The sequence below is a fragment of the Python bivittatus genome, unplaced genomic scaffold (genome assembly GCF_059951505.1).
Source record: "Python bivittatus isolate LINGU-HERP-01145 unplaced genomic scaffold, Pbiv_v1 ctg000020_np1212, whole genome shotgun sequence".
NCBI lineage: Eukaryota > Metazoa > Chordata > Lepidosauria > Squamata > Pythonidae > Python > Python bivittatus.
In genome coordinates this window covers 7,525,952-7,543,380 of record NW_028277030.1, presented here as the reverse complement: position 1 = coordinate 7,543,380, position 17,429 = coordinate 7,525,952, and the positions used below count along the sequence as shown (strand labels likewise).

Sequence of the window (17,429 nt, the reverse complement as noted above, 5' to 3'; positions counted from 1 at the left end):
CTGCTAAGCAGTGCGGTCATGCTTTACGACCGCATTGCTTACTGATAGAAATTCTGGGCCGAATTACTTTTGTTAAGCATGGACTTCTTTTTAGCATTCTTTGGCTTTTTCAATTATCCAGCAATCAGCAATAATGTCTTTTATTCCTTGGCCTTTTTCTAAAGCCAGCTTGAACATCTGGCATTTTCCAGATGGGGAAATCTATAGGGCTTTAATACGTGTGGGATGATCCTAAGCATTATTTTACCAGCATGTGAAAATAAGGAAATTCTACGTACAATAATTTGCTCATTCTATTAAATCTCCTTCAGTATTGGTATGTAGACTGATACTTCCGATTTGTTGGCCACTATGTCATTCTCCAGATTTGTTGGCATAGTTTGATTAGAACCTTGACTGATGCTTCTGTTGCTTGCTATATTTCAGTAACACTTGTCAAATTCCTGTTCTGCATCGCTGGTTGGAGCATAAACTTGGATAATCATAATATTAAACGATTTCCATGAAGTCTAATATTATTGTTCATTGATTGTATTCTATCCAAGTACTGTCTTTGCTATATACTGCCTGACTATGAAAGCAACACCTTCCTGACTATGAAAACAAGCACTTATTTTTTGTGTGTTCTGAGAAGTAACCAGCATGATCTTCTGATCAAAAGTGTCCAGTTAATTTCAATTAGTTGATGCTTAGATGTCAGCGTGTAGTCAATTCATTTCATCTTTCACTGTGTTGAACTTTTCCATGTTCATGCTTCTTATGCTCCATATTCCCACTATTGTTCTGTCTTTGCAGCTTTGGGTTTTCTTTTCCTGAAGGCAATATCAGAAACTAGATATCCAGAAGACTTTTATCTTGCCATGTCATAAATGCCATTAGTACTCCGTAAAATCCTCAGTTCTTCCTCAATAGTTTGTTGAGTGTCATCTAACCCGAGGGGTCCATCTTCCAGCATTATATTGTCAATCACTTTATCTTGTCTGTCCATGTGGATTTTTTGCTAAAATATAGGAGTGGTCTACTATAGACTTCTCCTGCACACGTTGAAAATATGCTTTTGCTGTTGTCATTAAAGTGATCATCCACCTCCAGAATTTTCCTATATCACTTCTTCCCAATATAGGCACTTGCTTGCTTTAGCTGAGCTTCTGGGAAGACTTTCACACCTTGGGTGATCCTAGGCATGCATGCCTGAATGTTCTTTGCTCCTCTCTCTCAGGACTCCCCACCACCACCACTATGCTGGAGCACAATGGCAAGACTTGTGGGAGAATGTACCATAAGTAAAACTATATCTCTTTCATTTTGCAAAAATATTTCAGTGTAGAGAGGTGCTTTGGTTATGTGTTACATACAAATCTACTCTGCTCATTTTAAGAAGAAAAGTAACTTTTGGTGATCAGAAATAGTGGCTGTAGGGGTCTTAACTGTTCACTTGCCCTGAAACTTATCAAAGTTTAAATGCAGGAAAACAGGCACTTACAGCGTAAAAGGAGGTGAATTTGGAATTACACCTCTGTGTGTAGCGTACCTCCTTTCCCTTGCCTCTTCCTTCCTTTTGATTTTTTAAAATTATTTTAATTAATTTTTTTTTTGGTGCCTTTGAGTCAGTGTTGCCTCCTGGCAACTGCCTGGACACATCCCTGCAGTTTTCTTGGCAAGATTTTGGAAGTGGTTTGCCATTCCCTCCTTCCTACAGCTAAGAGAGAGTGACTGGCCCAAGGTCACCCAGCTGGCTTTGTGCCTAAGGCAGGACTAGAACTCATGGGATTATAAGATTGTCATTATATATTTTTGTCTGTTACATGTAGTTTATCCCATAGATTTCAATTATTTTTGTTTCTGTTCATCCTATAGGCACCAAAGATTTGAAAAGGCCTTTCTGCTAGCAGTTGATATAGGTGCCCGTGACTTATTTATGGTAAGTTATGCTTGAAGAATTTTCAGTATTATTTTGCTGTTATGGGATGAATTATGTCACTTTTGATGCATATTAAACAGGATTGAAGTAATTTATAATCTTTTTTTAAATGGATGAGCTTATAGTTCATCTCCTAGTGGCAGTTCTAAGATCAAGCAATAATCTGTAACAATCATTCTCAACAATATGCTATCACATACAGTGATTGTCTTGTGATAAATGTGGTGTGAATGAGCTCTTTATAGAGTAATATTACAGTGCTGTTTTAGTTTTATTAAATCTGACCCATTGTCATTTTTGTCTTGCATTCTGGTAATACATATTTAGTCAGCAGCTGTCAAAATCCTTTTCATTCTAGTTTCTGATCTCATTTTGGGGACTGATTTAGTTGTGGCTTAGTTATCCTTGGCTAAGAACTGGACAATGGAAATACAATCCATTTCTTTTGTTCTGGGCCTCTCAAAAGCATGCCCCATTTCTAGATCTTAGTAGTCAGATCACTGGTGACCTTGGATTCACGTTGCTGGGGGTAAATACTGGGTCCATTACAAATGCAATTTGTAAATAAATGCTGGGGGTAAATACTAGGTCCATTTGTTCATGACTTGGTTATAGATAGCAGACAGAGCTGGAGTGCATTACTAAAACCTGGCTGGGCGAGAGCAGTGCTATCACCCTTTTGGCGATTTGCCCTTCTAGGTTTGGGGTCCAACAGTAACCTTGAATCCAAGGATGGGGGAAAGGAATGGCATTGTGCTTACATGATAACTTATTTGTGACCCAGAGCCCTGCTTATGTGGCCACAGAGACAAATGCCTAAATATTACATTGGGCAATAAGGACAAGTTTGGTATCCCCCTGGTGTACCAGCTGCCTTGCTAGCCAGTTGGATCCTCTCTAGGGTCCTTGATGCTGTCGCTGGATTGATATTAGAGTCCCTTTGACTTTTGATGCTTGTTGACTAGTTTCCATGCCATAGGGGCATGGTCAGGAATAGCCATGGAGTTGACTTCCAGAGAAGAAATGGCAGGCACAAAAAATGGAGCCGACGACCATGGTAGAATAAAGAGCTGGCAAGTAGATTGGCTCTTTGTAATTCCTCTCCAGACAAGAAGAGGACTTGAGATTGCCCACATGTGCTCCATACAGTTGCTCCTCTCTGGCGGATTTAGAGTTCTGGGAGACAAAGGAATAGCCATCTTGTGCAAATCGCAGTTGGCACCTTTGAAAGGACACTGGGTTCGCATGCTTCCTTTTCTTATCACCAACAGAAGAGAATATATGTAGCTCAGGGTTGAACTGGGGAGTTCTTGAGGTTCTCTGAGCTTGGTTGTTTTCTGCAGGCATTTTGTTACCTAGCTAGGTAACCTATTCAGTGCTAGAAGGGAGTGGGGTTTGCTGTCTGTTTATATACAGTAGCTGGCCTGTCAATGTTGGTGGGGGTGTTGTTTTCTCCTTGGTAGGTCCTTGGTTAGGGTGTTGTTTACTGCTTGATTGTTTGTCTGGTATTAATCCTGGTGTTAATCCTTTTTTTGTCTCTTTTGAATAGTGTGTAAATGTTGTTTATCTCTATGTGCCTGTTGATGGCTCACTTGTCTGAATGCCAAGTTTCCAGGAATTCCTTCACATTTTTGGATTTAGCTTGGTCTAAGATGCTGACAATTGAAACTGTAGTTAAGTCTGTCCATGTGTTGTGGGATTAAGGAGTTTTCATTGTGTCTTCTGACTGCTAAATTGGTGTTCATGGATGCGCTCTGCTAGTCTTCTGCCTGTCTGTCCTACATAGTGGTTATCACTGTTGTACTGTAAATGATTCCTGTTTTTTCTTATTGAGCTACTGTTCTTTTGGTTTATTTAAGCAGTTTTTGAAAGCTTTAGTTGGTTTGTGTGCTACAGTGATGCCATGTGGTTGTAATAGTCTGTTGGTTAAATTCTGAGATGTTTCTGATGTATGGCAGTGTTATCCTTTTCATAGCTTGCGTTGGTTGCATTGTAGTGGGTTGAGTGGTCAGACACTTTTTGATAAAGTTGGGTGGGTATCCATTTTGTTGGAAGATGTTGTATAGGTGGTCTGTTTCCTTTTTCTGGTGTTCTGGGTTGCTGCAGTGCATTTGCGCTTGTCTGAATAATTGTAATGGAAGGCATGTGCAAGGAGGATACTGGAATGGGGGATCAAGGTTATCAGGAGGGAGGAAGAGTATTCCTGGAGAGGTTACAGAGCAAGCTCTTCTTCAGCCTGCGGCAGGACCATGAGAATAGGAAGAAGCTGAGACTGGCCCCTTCCTAGAGCCTCACAGGGTATATCCACTAGTTGCTTTAGCATAGGTTTAGTCTGGCAAGATTCTGTCTAATAGGTGCAAGCTAATAAAGGAACTATACTGGACTGGACCACTTCGTTGTCGTTCTTGGGCTGGGCCTGACAATAATGTTCTTACACAGCTCTTGTGGGAGGTTGGGTTGTTACTTTCATAATGGAGCACTTGGTTAATGTGGGTTGTTTTTTGATAGACTTGTATTTCTAATTTGCCATCATTTCCTCTGCTGATGTAGATATCCAGGAAGGGTAGTGTGTTGTTGTTTTCTTCTTCCCTTGTAAATTTTATTCCTTTTAAGATGTTGTTGATTGTTTCATGTATCTTCTCTAGTTATTCCTTTTTTATTATGACAAAGGTGTAATCTACATACCAGATCCATATTTTTGGTTTTATGCCTTTTCTAATCACTTTTGGAAATTGCTTGTTAACTGCTTTTCAATTATTACGGACCTCTGGATTGACATATTTTACAGGACCAGGTGAGTTTCCATCAATCCATAGCGAAAGAAGTTTTAACTACAAGTTTAAGGTCTTAAAAAAATTTTTTTTGGAATATAGTAAATAGCAAAAAAGTGATTAAAACTTTGATTTTAGAAAGTTACAAATGGACCAAGGGTCCAGATAAATTTGAAATAAGATTTTGGAATTAATTATAAAGAATCCTTCCCATGGGAAAACACTTTTGTTTTGAATTATTTAAAAAAAACATAAGATAAGACTTTAAAAATTGGACACTAGAGAGAACTAGAAGGAACTCAAGATTACAATTAAAGGAGAAGATCACTCAAACTCAACTTGCAAATACAAAATGAAGCAAAGTATTTTAACATTGGACATATAAATAAATAAGTAAGTAAGTAAGTAAGTAAATAAAAACATTGGACATATCGAAGGGTATTTTTGAACAATGGATAAGAGTATCTGCCTCTATAGCTAGTCTGTGTTTAAAAGATGTTTTGGAAGAGAAACAAGTTTTACCTGACAAGATTGAGACTGATATGAAAGTGAATTTAAAGATGGCAGATTATAAGAATGAGATGGAAAAAGATGTTACACTGGACATATAAAAGAAACCAGCTGATGCCTTAATAATTAAAAGGGATATACAAATAACAAACCAAAAGAGTGACCTGGATAATTTTCCTATATTGGGCTTACAAAAGTGGCTTGTTAAAGTTTTAAAGAATTTCATGAGAAGGGACAAAGAAAAAATGAAAAGAAATTAAGTTCTAGGACATTATTTGAAGGAAATAACGATCAAGTTTGTTAGAAGTAAAAGGAAGGAATATAAAGTTGGTTTATTTGATCAAGGTTAAAATAGATATGTCGTTATCTCTGATAACCCATAGTGGACTTTTGTGACATCAGGCCTGAAATGATGAGGCCTTAAGGATTTGTTTATAGGTAAGAGATAGGATATGGGAAAAAAAGATCATTTGTTGTATTTTAAGAGAAGGTGATAAGTTACTAAAACTGTTTATACTTCTTGTGATGAAGGGGGAAGTCATTTCTTTATATATTTCTTTTCTTTTTCTTTACTATATTCTTATTTTTTCTTTCTTTTTTCTTTTTTCTTTTCTGCACCTATTTTTTCTTTTCATTCTTTAATTTTTTTTAGTTTGTATTAGTTTTTATTGTTGTAATTGTAATTTTTAATAAAATTACTATTAAAAAAGGAACAGTCATGGAGTTCATGGCCTTTATGGCAACCATGGGCTTGCCCAAGGTAACCACTGGCCCACGATATGTTGGAAGACACACTTTGGATCTTGTCTTTGCCTTAGAGCACTTTTTGTGACTTAGATTACCACCATTAATGGTAATGGTTAATGGAGAGCATTACAACTAGCCTGTTGCCATGGTCATATCACTTCCTGATTCAACTGAGATTAACTGCCACCTGAGATTCCTACAAGGCTGAAGAATCTATTTGGAGGGTCTGTTTCCAGCACATGATAGATCCAGAGAGTTTCTAGAAGGCTCTCGGGAATTTTCCCAGTGATCTGCAAGCAGTTCTATTGATTGTCTGGTTGGCATCTAGTGACCTGAGCTCTTAAGAAAATTCCCTGATGTGGTATTTCTCAGTGTTTCAATCCTGGTGTGCTCATTGTTTTTTAAGAAATTTCAGGAGGTCAAATGACAGAATTGAGGCCTACAGCATTAATAGAAAACTAAAAATGAAGCTGACTAAACACAGATACAAGCCCAGACTTGAGCCCACACTGTAATAATGAGAGGTGATATGTCATTACTCCTCCCTTATTGCATAAATGGGCTATTGACCAGTGACCTTATTTAGGATGGTGAACTCCCTTTTAGGGAGGAGAGAACAAGCAGGTCTCCCTCCTGGCTGCTGTCACTGTTCTGTTCAGCATTCTGCCAGTAAAGTTACTTGGATTTGCTGAAGTCCTGGTTCCTCATGGACAGAGTTCATAGTGGTGAAAGCGGCAGCAATTTGCCATGTTATCTGGGACTCCTTTTGATTAAGACAAAAGTTTGGGATCCTGTTTGCTTTTGTTCCACTCCAAGTTATGAGTGAATCAGTCTTAATGCCACTGAGTCATAATAATAATCTTTCTAGTATTAGGATTTAAGATAAGAATTTCCAGGAAGCTTTCCCAACTGGTAAATTTGAATTTATCCCAAACTGACACAAAAATATTAGACAGATGAACTACGATTATTTTGAGTATTTGGGGTAAGATAAATGTGATTAAAATGAATTCTGAGAGGCCTATCTTTATTCCGTCGTTTTATTTAAAAATAATTTACAGGATATTTATTACATTTCTTTAGCAAGCATATTCTGTAAAATCTTCTTTACACAAATTACAATTGCCATTCGAAAAAGCTGGACTGAATTTTTCAGGTTTATCATTGGGCATTTCTCCTAGGTTCAGTTACTAGCTGGAATAAAAAATGTCCTGATGTCCAAATTCAATTCCTCTTTGGGCTCAAATCAAGAATTGATCAATGGGTTTCCTATCTGTATGTGGATTGGTTTCAGTAATTGTACTATACAGACTATGGAAAACATTCGGTTGCAGATATAATTTTGACCTGTTCAACCATTAAACAGGTCAAATTTATATTATGACATAATAACAGTTTACGCTCTCCCAGCGTAATGAAACATGCCCTTCAGAAGGTTCTTAACATCCAAAAGATCAGTAACAAGCAGTTTCCTAATTAAGGTAATTAAGAGAGGAAGTGGGCAAATCCAATGTCCTTTTGAAGGAGCTGAACTGTGTCTTAGGCAGGATGACTTTCCCCTGGCTCCCAGAGCTCTCAGACTTGCTGGAGATAACTATTGTACGATCTCTTGGTGGGGAGCCTCTGTATGAAGCAAACCTATGTGTGATCCTAGCCCTCTCCTTGATCCCGAGAGGGGTTCTGAGGAGCTGATCCATTCACCGGCTTCTCTTTGCACCACAGCCATCAGCAGCACTGTCACGGAGCTGTCTTCAGTCCACTGTTGCTTCCTCAGAAGTCCTGAGGAATTTATTTTTAATTTTTTTGCACAATTAAAAAAAAATAGTTTGATTTACCTCAGAGTGCTTCCTGGCAGTTTTTCTAACTTTGCTTCTGAAATTCCACAACGGCAAATGTTTTGGAAGAATAATCTGTAGTTCCTAAGAAAGTAGCCCTTTTGGGGAAGCTGAATAAAGCTAATAACGTTGATATCATTATTGTTGCTGTTATTATTATCAATTATTATCATTATTTAAATCTGAAATTTGGAATCTTTGAATATTAATTGATTCAATTTATTTTGATCAAAGATCAGAGACACATACCCCTAAAGATAAAATGGCATTTAAATGTCCACAATGTAGAAATTGTCTCTAAGACACCATATGAGCGTATTACTTAGCAGAACCTGAGGTCCTTTGTTTGTGGGTATTGATCGCTGCTGTGCAAAACTTTGCAGCATTATCTGTAACAAAATTGTTTTGTCTAATAAAAGAAACTTAATTCAAAACTCTTCAGATTGACCTGTAGTATGTAGTAATAAAAGAACAATAAGACTTCTTTTGCTGTCATAAATGAAATAGTATAACAATATACATGGAATGAATGTAACAGCATTGGAGCTGTGGGGAAATAATTAAATATTAATAACCATAAATGGGCAGGATTCAGATCTGGCCATTCCACTATAGATCACTTTATAGTTTTATGTCACCTGTGAGAAATAAAGTGGTAAACCTAAACCCTCCTGTTTCTGGAGGAAATTTGCAATGGCCAAATTGATAGCTTTGAGCAGAGAAAAGACATTATCTAAGTTCAATGCTGACTGGAAACCCCTTATAGACTTTTTGCATGAAACAGAAAAAAATGAAATTATGATATATTTATTTATTTAATTTATTTCTATATCAAATTTGTCACCATCCATCTTGTTAAAAAGCTACTCTTTTATATATGGTTTTGATGATTAAAAAAATAGATTATAAAAAAAATCATGCTGTTAAGTCATGCTATAACTATATAGTCAGAGATTAATTTATATCTATATCTATAACTGCTGTAAAGAAAATCAGAAGCTACTTCTTTATATTTTCTTCTTTCTTTTCCTTCCTTCCTTCCTTCCTTCCTTCCTTCCTTCCTTCCTTCCTTCCTTCCTTCCTTCCTTCCTTCCTTCCTTCCTTCCTTCTTTCTTTCTTTCTTTCTTTCTTTCTTTCTTTCTTTCTTTCTTTCTTTCTTTCTTTCTTTCTTTCCTGCACTTTTGGCTTTTTCTTTTTCTTCTCTCTTTTTCTTTCTTTTCTTTATCCTAAATATTAGTTCTTGTTAGTTTTTGTCTTTAAAAAAATTTAATAAAGCTATATATTTTTAAAAAAGGAAAATTTGTTTATTTTAAGACAACATTATCTTAACTTCACAATTCTTTAATGGGAAAAACGAGGGAATGTAGCCTCATTTTATCATTTTACCCTATTCAGCTTATACCATCTTTGAATATGGTATTTTCATTGGCTTCTATAATAGACTATTGAAATAATCAGTTGCTTTGGAGCTTAAACAGATTAACAGTCATTCGTTCTTTCAGAAGGGTTTTTGGTAGCGACTTAATTAACATACCTAACTACCTAAAAGGTATCATCCGTATATGGGCAATCCAACCCTGGATAAGGAAGCTTGTTTGCTGCCATCAACTTGAAGATGAAAGTCTAGTGCAACTTAGAAATCGTTTATATTAAATTCTTACTGAATCAGTGAACTGGACAAACACATGTAGAACTTATGAAATCAATGGAAATGTTGAAAAATTCCCCTGGAAAGAAGGTTGGTATCTGATGGCACTGTCTGTTGGTAAATCCCATATGTTTTGGTAACACAATAATCTTAAATAACATTTTAATTGTATTCTGACATAGGTGGAAATTTTTCATTGTGATTGTTTAAACCCTTCATCACATTTCACATTTTAGATTTCTGTAACTGAAGTTTGAGAAGTTAATCACTGCAATGAGGGATTTATATTTTATCACTCTGTTATCTCTGTCCAGCACAATTTGCAACAGGAATAAAAGTAAATCAATTCTTAAGTGGCCCTATATGCAAGTCCTCTGGGAAGCTCTTTTCTTAAAAGATTTTGCAGCACAATCTGACAATTAAGTTTAATGGACAACGGCAGTTTTACAGTCTCCCAGCACATTGCTGTAGATCTGCAGGAGATTTTATTGTTTTTGAAGAAAAAAAAATGGAGGAAACCTTAGAGGGTTACATTAACTCAACTCTTTTGCATAATTAAGACATTCTGTTTAAATTAAGCCTTGACACTAGCTGCTAATATAATTTATCCTATTATGCTACTTGCCCTGTTAGTTTGATCTTAATATTTAATTTCTGTGTTAAATTGCACCATTACATTCTCTTTTTATAGTTTTTGAAAATTCCTTTCTAATTATACAAAAAGGAATTGCATAAATCTTTTAATACTTTTCGGTATATAGTTCTAATCTTCCAGCTTATTCCATCCAATTAGAAAGATGTGTGTACTGTGATAAACTTTCCCAATTAAGCATGCTTCAAAAGAACCTTCTGAAAACATTTCTGAGAAAGTGTGCATATACATACAGATACTAGAAATGTGCATGTATGTATGTGTGTGTGGTCCTTCTTACACTTTTTAGAAATTCATTTTTCCCTTTTTTGTGGCTATACAAATCTATTATATACTTGTAGATATTCTTGTAGCTATTTGGGAATAACAGTATAGTAAGCAGCTTCTCAGAAATGAATCTGTTAACATTAAATGGACATAAATTTCCAGCCAAGTGGGAATCTAATTTTTTAAAATACACAGGACCCAAATATGAAGTGCAATTGATACAGTTCACAAACTGTTCTTCCATGATGTGGCTTGCATATTATAGCCCCTTTCTCAGATAATGTTTAACAATCCCAGTTCCATATATAGTTCCATATGCTAATTATTAGCCACTTTCTAGATATAGTAGTTCAGGTGTTTGCACCTGTGTTTCAGAACCACATGATCCAGATAGCTTCTGATGATTCAATGCCTATTTTCTATGCCAACATTTCATTCATTTCATTCTTTATTATTGATCAGCCATTAGGCCATATTAAAATACAGAATATAAAACACAAAACATTAATAAAACCATATGTTAAAAATAGAATAAAAAAAACAAGTTAAATACAAATCATATTTCTGTATCATCCCTACGGTTTACCCCAATCAGATCCACATATGCAGATCTCAGCTGTACTGCTTTGTTCCAATAAAGAGCTGTATTATATGTGATTTTTGAATGAAATATGTTGTTTTAATATGAGGGTCCCAATAGGTCATTCATCTAATGTGCGGTCCAAGATACTGATCTCTCTCTTTCTTATACAATTGACATTCAAATAATGTATGTGTTGTGTCTTCTATCTCTGGAGCTCTGCAAATACAAGTACGCTCATTATAAAGGACTTGATTAAATCTTTCATATCTAACCATTGTGTCCAGCTGCTTGAATCTTGCTCAGGTAAATACCACCCTAAGACGTTTAGGCATTTCTATGTTTAAATACTTGGCAATTTGGAAGGTACGTTTGTAATGGCTCATCCATTTCAATGTACCAACCTTACTAATGGTGGCTATGTCTCTCTGTGGTTCAATATCCAAGATTCTTTGTGCAGCGATCTTTTTAACTTGTTCTCCAAAAATAGTTGGACAAGAGACAGGGAGACCACAGCTTCTAATAGAATTTATCAACTGTATACTCCAAGAAGTCTGTAATTGAGATTTTCTCTGTTCTATCAGACACAGTTTTGGGAGTCTGCCAGTTTCCATTGCATTGATTTTGCACCAATAGTTGTATGCCCTGATTTTAGACAAAGAACAAATTGTATAAATTCCCAATTCAACTCGCACATTAGATGAACGACCTATTGGGACCCTCATATTAAAACAACATATTTCATTCAAAAATCACATATAATACAACTAAACTCCAGCAGCTGAAGTCCTTTTATCCATGCCCAAGATACTTCTCGGATGCTGTGATTGTGTTTGTTCTAATATCGGTACCTGTTTTAAGCCCCAAACATCAGCTCCGTATAAAAGCATAGGAGTAATCTTAGCCTTGTATACTTTAATAACTGGGGCTAAGGAACCTGGGTAGCTGTGATTTATCAATTTGAGCAGTAAATTCACATGTGCCCTTGCTCTAAGTGAGCTCCTTTGGTGATGAGGAAGCCAAGATCCAGTCTTAGAGAAGACTACTCCTAGATAAGGAAAGGTGTTAACCTGCTCTGTTGGCTCACCATCTAATAGCCATTTATGTCTATGATGTCATTTTTCAAAGACCATAATTTTTCCTTTGATTTATTAATAATCAGAAAATTATTATGGCAGTAGGAGCCAAGTCTTCTTAACAACCTATGCAACCCAACTTGCGAGTATGATAATATAATAACAAATAAGGAGGGATCTCTGTCCCCAGCTCTTCAACAACTGACTCTTCTTAGGGAACAGTGCCTCTGTTCACCTAAACAGATAAAAGTGTAATGATTCAATCTGTCAGTCTGTCTGTCACTACTTTCCATTAATGGAAAACTGTTGTGCTGAGCATTCAACAGAGAATGTCCTATGTCATAATTTCTGAAACCACAAAATGAAATCCTGAATCATTAGGAGATGTCTTTTTCTATGCTTCGAATAAAGACCTTCTACACAGGTTTCCATTAGTTCCTATACTGAGCAAAAGTCTGAAGCACTTGCCTCATGTCGCTGTGCCTTGAATTCAGATCACTCCATGGTGGCTGAGGCAGTCATTGTTTTCAACTCTCCTTTGTTTATACAGGAGGATTTACCTTTCTTACGCCAGTGGACAGATATTCTCTCTTGCAATTTTATCCTGATCTAAAAAAAGAGGTATCTTTATTCGTACATTTTCAAGTGGATGGTTCTTTTTTGTTTGTTAGTTTCTACTCTTGGGAAGGAATTGTTTCATTGTCCCTTACAAGATGTTTTGAAATCCCTTCTTTCCTTAACATCAAAGGGATTTTCACTTTCTTCTTAGCATGTATACCTGGTGGCCATTTTTGCCTATCACAGCCAGGTAAGCGACAGTTCTGTTTTCTCCATCTCTTCTCAGAATGGTTTTGGAGGAACTTCTGAACATTTACCTATCTACCAAATCTTGACAGGCTCTTCAAAAACTCTTGTGTTTTTTCTTATATAACTTTGAACAAGCCCTAGCTTCCTTTTAAAGCTGATTCCTTCAGTGTGGTGTCCCAGTGAGTTATGCACTACACTAAATTAAACAAAACTAAACCCATTTACAGTTTCATAAGAACAAAGAAAATTTGCACTCATATATATGCCTTTTTAAGTTATCAACCAATTGTCTTACTAATTTTTCCCATCTTCATCGACTGTTGTTAGAAGTTTAATTGACTTATTGGATGTTCATAAGGCTTTGCCTTTCTATTTTGATCCGACTGCTTTTTTTCACTGTTATCTTCATCTCTATGTGTGCTGTGAAGATTCAAAGAAGACAGTGTTAGTATCTGCTCAGCATTTTGCTAAGTGAAAAGCATTAAATTGTGTTATCAGCTGACCAGCAGGCAACAAAGTCCATTTCTTCATTGGCAGCTCTTCTAGTTGGTATCTTCCTACCTGACATTTGCAAAACTGCAACTTGATCTCCAAACTTCTATTCTGCCACTGATACCTCTTCTGGCAGAGTGATGTTATTAGTGCCTTCTCCTTTATGGTGCCCCTGCTGTCTCCACTAGCCATGTAAACTTGCCACTCACCCATTTGAAGTCATGAAAAAGAAACCATGAAGAATAAACCTGATTCTTCAAATGACTACCACCATCCCATCCTCTCTTCAGGGCATTTACTGCAAGAGTCTAGGGAAATTGGGGGGGGGGGCAATCATGCTTACTGGAGGGAGGAGGTTCTGCCAAAAAGTCCTTCACAGCTCTAACAGATTCAAATACGAGGAACTGCGCAGGAATACCGCCCATTTTTAGATGACCTCTGAGATTCATTATGCTTCATAGTTGCTTTTCTACTCTGCATAACTAGAATTCAGCTTCCCTCCTGCCTTTCAGATATCACCTTATCTTCTATATGCATTTTGTCAAAATATACTGTCATTGTGCTACGCCTTACAAACCTTATTGCTTCCAATAAAATATATTTAAAATCAGAGCAATGCCTGACTTACTCCAGTTAGTTACATAATAGCAGTTAGCTTAGCAACACAATTTGATACAGCTATAAAAAGGGAATATAGCTTCAATTTCTGTAGTTCTTACCTCTTACAATAAGATAATTATAGGATAGGTGGCTAGAAAAACTTTTTCTTTTTAATCCAAGTCTTTTAAAAAATATTTAAAGGAAATCCCTTTTTTAAAAAAAGGGTAGCACTGTATTTGGATGCTTATTATTTCATTTGCTTAAGTTGTGTACTTGTAAAAATGGTTCATAAGCAGACTGTGTGTCTCCAAGTATGTTGCTCTAAATCTGCCTTTATGTTTAGAAAAGTGGCAAGTGTAAAATGATGCATGCTATGATGCTGGTATGTTTGAAACCATCTTTGAAATTACTTTTTTTACTGACTGTTTCAAACCCCTGTACAGCAAATTAGAATGAAATAGATGCCATGGTACTGTCCTAAAGATTCATCCAACTGTATATTTACTCTTCAATATGCCTAAAGGAGCACCTCTAAATATTAGTTTATGAAACTAAGTTTCTCAACAATTTAGATGTATGGAACTCAAAAGGTTAAATATCAGGCTCCAGTTGACAGTCCAAAAATGAAAAAAATTCTTAAGGCAAAGGCAAATTGCGTGTCTGTATATTCATTTGTATGCTTTTTGAAGCAAATCCATTTTAACATTTGAACTCTTTCTGTATTAGAGATTCACAGTCCCAAGATTTCTTGGGGATAAATACTAACCGTCAAAATCATTTGTTTTTCTAGCAATTTATTTTTACTTGAGACTAGAAAAGGTTAGGTTCTTCAGTGTAATCAATCAGATTTTTACTGTTCAGGTGGCAACACTGAAAAGAATATATGGCAGATAGTAGAGGAGGGAAATAGGATAGATTATGTATATTGTTATTGTGAAATGTAATTGAATGAAGTATTTATAAGGCTGAATAAAATATTCTTGCCATCTCCTCTCCAAAGAAAGATTGCCAGATCAACCCCTGAAGGAAGTTTCTGTCTTTTTCACAGCCACACTAGCTACAACGAAGCCATGCCCATCTCCTCCTCCTCCTCTCTTAGTGCGGCATGTGTATTGACTGAATACCTTACTTGGGCGAAATGAACCATTTGTTAAGACATGTCTGCTAACCGTTTGGTATATGCATAACAGCTGTGTAGCAAGCAGAAAGTCCACAGGGGAAGCAGCCCTTCTTGGACTTCAACCATCAGTCAAAAAACCATCCCTATAGAATTTCTGCAACCTAGGTTTTGAGAGTGAAATTTTCAGCAAATTACAGCATTTGTTTCTTTAAGACATGAGCAAGAAAAATCTTGCTTCAGTTGTACCCTGCTGTAAAAAAAGATTATTAAGTTAGCATTTTAATTACAAATGTGATCTTTTACATGCATGCATACTCAAAATGCAAATTTAATTGAACTAGGGTTTAAATGCTTCAGGCTGAATATGTGTAAAATCTGAGCATTTAGTGTAAAATGACTGACTCACTCCATTATTTTAAAATGGCAGGTTAGCCTACCAAGACAATTGGATGCAACTATAAAAAGAGAACGTAGCCTTGATTTCTAAAGTTTTAAACTCTTACCCTTTAAAATAATTCTAGAATTATTTCTGGTACACATTTGAATCAACATCCAGTACAAGTCTGCAAAGACTATTGATTAATTTCATTGTTGCATCCAGTGGTGTCCTTCTGCTAATAGAATGGCATCCACCAACAGAACGGATTCCTTCACTGTCACTCTTCTCAAAATATGCTACTGCAGCAGGATGGTAGATTCTCTAAGGCGGTTTGTGTGGGAGGTGCAGGGAGAAGGAGAATGTGTAGAAGCTGCTGAATACCCTTGCAAAAGGGAATTTTTCTTAGTAGCTCAAAGATTTCACCATATTTAGCATAATCTTTAAAATGCAAATGGAAGACTAGGAATGAAGGTGCTTGTGAGTTTCTGAACTGCTGTTGGAACTTCCTGAAGAGTGGAGTAAAAATACTACAAGCATCAATAGTTGCCTAACTAATTAGCAAGATGGTACCTGAGGTGAGATATCACTCAAGGCACTCTCATGTGACAGTCCTGTTAAGTGCTATGTACTGTATTTCTAATTCTCATGGAAGTGCCTAAATGTGAAACAATTGTAATACTATTGTAGACACCTCCTCTTAAAGGAGTTTATAGGTAATGTCCTTCAACATAAATTAAAAACTACTTATTTTATAAAGCGCCATATCACATATAAATGAAACAATGATTATTAATTCCTACAAAATTCAAAAACCATAGAAATGAACATAATGGATACCACCTATTCTTACTGCAGCAAAGTGGCTAATCTTATATATGACAATAAAGATCAAGCAACATTAAAGTTGTTCATTTTAAATCCTTTTGTAGTGGGCTCCTGCTTTCGGCTGCTGACAGTTTGAAAGGGCAGCCAATGTTCTGTTATAAATAGGACAAACCCAAGGAGCAGACACTTTAATAAAAGTGTCAGATCATATGTGATGGTCCGATCGGTATAGAACAAGAACATTCTGAAAAATTCTTGGAATTTTGCCCAGATAGGTGCACATTAGTTCCTTTGAAATCAGTATTGGTTTAGCTTAAATGGTAAACAAAATGTGATTATTTAAAGGAAAAAAAATAGAAACTTTACTATGTTCTTTTTTGTTTTTATTCTTAGCATAAAAATATTTTATGCTATTTTAATACAATTTGCATCTATGTTATAAATATTATTCATATGCAGCACTATCTTTGTGTAGAAAATGATGTGGTTTTGAAAGTTTATTTGAAAATTATTTTCTTTTTATGAATTGTAACTAGAATTGTTTAAAATAAATAATAAAGCAAGTTATAACACACCACATGGATCAAGGCTTATACAGTATGTACATATGAATACAGATCACCAGTTTTTACTGTGCAATGATTACACTGTGCTACTCCCCTGTCCCTTGAACACTGCTTCTGTAGCCTCCAAAATTCCCAGAAATTGTGCTGCTAAATTTTGGAAGCCAGTTGCCATTGGTCAGCATTACTGTATATTTGATTGGGTAGTTGTTGAAAGACTGATATACATCTAATGAGCTCCTAACAAAGAAGTATATAATCAAAGAAGAAAAGGTATATAACCATAAATAACCTTTATTTGGGAGTGCTTTATGTAACAAAATCTGAGCAGGAAAATTCACTTTTTTAATGTTTTAAGCTGTCACAATCAGTTATGAAAATTTGGCATCATGAGTTTAATCTGAAAACCCTTTTAATTAATTTGAATCAGATGAATATATTGCTAAGAACATTATAAAAACAGAGATTCACAATTACAGTATTACCTTAGCTGAATTGATAGTATAAACTTTCACCCATTTAAGAACTTCCTCAGGGCTCTCTTTTCTGACAATGTTATTAGGCTTATGGACAGAGGAAGTATAATATTGATGGCAAATTCTTACTACTTTGCCTCCAGACAGACATTCTTCGGAA

General features: G+C 35.9%; 1 protein-coding gene across 6 annotated transcripts in view; it reads left to right on the top strand.

Annotated features, from left to right (window-relative positions):
- WDPCP (WD repeat containing planar cell polarity effector) overlaps positions 1 to 17,429 on the top strand; it is a 173,010-nt gene that overhangs the window by 106,977 nt on the left and 48,604 nt on the right. For all 6 annotated transcript variants that reach the window (XR_015794843.1, XM_088134019.1, XM_088134016.1 and 3 more), the window contains one exon: positions 1,858 to 1,921. Coding sequence is in view for 5 of the 6 variants with exons in the window: in XM_088134019.1 (XP_087990145.1) it covers positions 1,858 to 1,921 (64 nt within the window). In the remaining variant the exon portion in view is untranslated. The remainder of the gene's footprint in view (positions 1 to 1,857; positions 1,922 to 17,429) is intronic.